This window comes from Micromys minutus, assembly GCF_963924665.1.
Source record: "Micromys minutus genome assembly, chromosome: 1".
Classification (NCBI taxonomy): Eukaryota; Metazoa; Chordata; class Mammalia; order Rodentia; family Muridae; genus Micromys; species Micromys minutus.
Genome location: NC_137969.1, coordinates 199904108 through 199908448, shown reverse-complemented (window position 1 = coordinate 199908448; position 4341 = coordinate 199904108). Strand labels below are relative to the sequence as shown.

Below are 4341 nucleotides of genomic sequence, written 5' to 3'. Positions count from 1 at the left end.
TCCCTATATGTGCACAAGTGTGTATGTACTTTCTTGGGAGTACAGCAGTGGTACTGAATTTAGGGTCACGAAAACACTCCACTACTAAGTGACAGCCCTGCTTTTATTTAATTTTTCTTTTTTTCTGAGACAGGGTTTCTCTGTACAATAGCCTTCACTGTTCTGGAACCTGCTTTGTAGACCAGTCTGGTCTCAAACTCACAGAAATTAAAGTTGTGTACCAACATACCTAGCCCCACTCTTTTAAAATTTAACTTAGGCTGGAGAGATGGCTCAGTGGTTAAGAGTACTGACTGCGGTTTGAGCCTTTGACTTAGGCCGTTCTGTCGGTCCAAAGTCCCCCGCAGCAATGGCGAGTCAGTCACAGGGCATCCAGCAGCTAGTGCAGGCCGAGAAGGTGTCCGAGGCCCGAAAGCGAAAGAACCAGAGGCTGAAGCAGGCTAATGAAGCCCAGGCTGAAACTGAACAGTACCGCCTGCAGAGGGAGAAGGAATTCAAGGCCAAAGAAGCTGCAGCACTGGGGTCTCATGGCAGTTGTAGCAGTAAGGTGGAAAAGGAGACCCAGGAGATGATGACCATCCTCCAGAAGTACTTCGAGCAGAACAGGGATGAAGTCCTGGAACCTCTTGGCCTTTGTGCTGTTAATTAGATTTCTTGGCCCGTGCCCGACAGACCACACCAAAGGGGACCAAGCAGGGGTCAGAGTCAAGAGAAGAGAGGAAAAAGAGAGAGGAGGAGGAGTTTCGGTCTTTTGTAGGGTTAGTGACGTCACTTGCTTCCAGGTGGAGGCGGGATTTTGAACCGATGTCTTCTGGGAATGTTTTGGTTGTTTCCATGGCGATGGATGTGCCAAGTTCCTGTCACCTGTGGGTGGGGCCATCGCTGGGGGAAGGGGCTATCCTAATGCCAACACTTTGTGTGTGACGTCCGGCCTGAAATCCACGAGAACTACCGCATAAGTGGATAGGAGGTGGAAGAGCCTGCTCTGTGGGTCGGCATGGGATCTGCCCCCATAGAATAGGAAGCCTCCACAGAACTTCAGTTCTGTTCTGGAAGGCATTAAACTATTTATTTCTCTATGCTGTTGTAGGACCCTTTACTTTTTGAGTGTATCAAATCTAGCTTTTTGTACAGACTTATTACATACCTGAAGTTTCATCTTCTTACCTTGTGTGTCTTTAAGGAGTATATGTCAACTGTTTTCCTGTGTATTCATGCAAGTAACAGGTATCAGTGGTAGCTTTTCTTTTATTAATCTAGTAGAAAAAAAATTCTTTGAAGAAAGAAAGGGAGTAAATTGTTCCCTTCTACTTTCTTAAAGGTCAGGGATATTATCTCTGAAAAAGTAGCTATTTGTAACTCCTATGAAGAAGCAGCCAGCCTCGGGGTGCTCTGTCCTGGATAATTTAGGACAGTGAACGTGCTTGTTCAGGCTGCTGTCAGTAGATCCTAACCCAAATCACTAGATGCTAGGACTCAACTTGTTACATGTTATGTGGTGTGCTTGTAATCATTTAAAAATAAAACCTTGTCTTGTCTTTCACAAAAACAAAAACAACCCCCAACCCCCCCCCAAAAAAAACAAAACAAAAAAGAATACTGACTGCTCTTCTGTAAGACTCGAAATGAGCCTGGAGACTCCCTTGAACGAGAGAGACCGGAGATCGATGCAAATGTAAGAGGTTTATTTTCCAGAGTGTCAGGGTCAATCCTCAAATAGCCCCTCATGGAGAGTGACTGGAAGGTGACCCCCAAATAGCTATAACAAGCAGTTTTTATACTTTTTAGGGGTACAGGTTACATCAGCAAGGTTACAGTTTAAACTTATTGGCTAAACATATTGATCTTTGAATCTATTGGCTAGCAAGCATAAGGCATGCATTCGAATGCTATCTGGGACCAGAGGGTCAGGTGACTATCAGTCAGTACATCCTTCGGTTTTTCAAGAATGTTCCTGCTCCTCCCAAGAACTGTGGGTGGAGAATGGAACTTGGCCAAGTCTTGACCCAAGGCAGAAAGCTTATACTTGGTCTAGTCTTGACCTAAGGCAGTGGGTGTAAAGCTGGTGAAAACCCCTAGGTCCTTCACTTCCAGCGATCCTGAATGCAATTCCCAGCAACCACATGATGGTTCACTACTATCTGTAATGGGATCCGAGGCCCTCTTCTGGTGTGTCTGAAGACAGCAACAGTATATTCACATACATAAAATAAATAAATACATCTGTAAAAAATACAATTTATCTTGAGTCTTTTTAGTTAACCAGTAAGGGCTTGGAGCTCCCTATGTAGTGTTAGCTGGCCTCAAAATGGTCATTGGGATTTTCATGTCCCTTTATCCTTTGTGTTTGATGATACTTAATAATAATAATAAGGCAATATTTATCACTACTGTACTTTCCCTTTATTTAGTCAGATCAGATGTTTTCATACCCCGGACACTGGCATTTCTTTGTCCAGCAGCTATTTTCACTCTGATTAGGGTTCATTGAGAAAGTGGGATTCCAGGACAAAGAATTATCCCTCAGCACTGGCAGCAGTCTTACAAATTTGTGGTTTCTTAAAGACCGTTCACCAGATAGTGTCATAGCAGACATGACAATGCTCTGGTACCTCTCAAACCTGCTATGCTGGTTAGTAATTGCTGGATAAACCATCAACTCACTCAATTTGGGTTTGCTCTAGACTCTGATCCATGTAGCCACAGCTCACTGTGGGCCTTGCTCAGAATACAAAAATAATAATAAAATGTCTGATATATTTCTTTAATTACTTCATTGATTTTTTTTTTTACCTAATAGATTTAGCCACTGAGTTGGGTGTAACTTACATATATGAAAGTGTGATGATGCCTTATAAATCCTCTACTTTGTGATGGTTAATCTTGCCAAATTGGCAAGATTTATAATTGCACAGGAGACAAACATCTGGGTGTGTTGTAAGAGCATTTCTAGACAGGTTTAATTGAAGAGGAAAGACCCACCCTGAATGGGGGAGGCACCATTGCCTGGATGCATAACAGAGAGAAAGTGAATGGAGCACTCTCATTCATTCATTCATTCATTCATTCATTCATTCCCTTCTGCTTCCTGCTTGGACACCCTCCGTTGCTGTTAGCCTTTCCCACTGACCTCGCCAGCTGCTAGCCTAAGTCAACCTTTCATGTTTATCACAGCCGTAACAAAGTAACTGATGCTGTCCTAACCTTTAGGAAAGTGAGTACCTTTGTTTTTACCTCTTCTCTCTGGACTATGTTTTTTTGAGTGTATTGGTTAGTTAACGGAGGTAGTGCCCAGGCCAAGTGACAATCTGAGAGGGGCTTAATCCCTGGCAGCCTTTTTCTTTGTACTTAGTTCCCCTCTTCTTGCCTGTGGGGCAGGATTCTCTCTTTGGATTTGTCTGTGTCGACAGAAGCTTGGAACTTTATCACGACAAAGGAATATAGTGTGAAGAAGGCTCTTCCACTATCTCTTGATGCAGTCACTGGTCACTATTATCAAACGGTAGCATATCTACACAGTAGCTGCTGTTTCTAAGAAATGCCTGATTTTTAAAAAACATATTTCTTTATTCTTTTTTTTATGAGTACACTGTTGCTGTCTTCAGACACACCAGAAGAAGGCATTATATCCCATTACAGATGGTTGTGAGCCACCATATGGTTGCTGGGAATTGAACTCAGGACCTTTGGAAAAACAGTCAGAAAGGAGCCATTTCTCCAGCCTGAAATGCCTGATTTAAAGCTAGACAACAATGAAGGCAAAACAAAAGAGAATATTCAAATGGAATGCCAAGAAATGCATTTGCCACTGAGTCCTTTTATGTTCCAGGACTTGTAAATTCCAGTCTGGGAATATTCTAGCAGAGCTGTGTCTTACAGAGTAGATAGACCTTATGGTCTTCCCCATGGCAGTCAGTGAGAGAGGGGATGACAAGGTTACTGCACACCATGGGTAAGATGGTAGCCTTTCTGGGCCTCAGTTTCTTGTCTGTACAATGGAACATAATTTCCGCTTTGCCCTGTGGTTGTGATTAATAACCGAGGATATATGAAAATGCTTAGATTGGTGTCTGACATGACACAGGTGATGCCTTGATTCTTTTCTCATCCCAGACCTTCAGTGGGGCTTTACCACATTTAGGACAAAGTCAGTCTCTCTCTTGACAACATCTCTGTTATTTGCTAAGCTGTTCCAATGGCCCAGTCAATGGACTAAGAGTTATGACTCCCCGGTCAATCGACCTATCGTTATTAAATTGCTTTGGCTCTGACACTTGCTGCTGTTGTCAGTCTGCAAATGTATTGATTTACAGTTTTCTCCAGACCCTTCTCATGTAGATG

General features: G+C 43.0%; 1 protein-coding gene across 1 annotated transcript; it reads left to right on the top strand.

The window, feature by feature from the left end:
- Positions 1-349: 349 nt before the first annotated feature.
- Positions 350-967, top strand: LOC308438525 (V-type proton ATPase subunit G 1-like; the record flags this gene model as incomplete). The annotated part of the gene is made up of 2 exons (XM_080939955.1): positions 350-635; positions 912-967. The coding sequence occupies 2 exons, from the start codon at positions 350-352 to the stop codon at positions 965-967; spliced, it is 342 nt and encodes a 113-aa protein (XP_080796081.1).
- Positions 968-4341: the final 3374 nt, after the last annotated feature.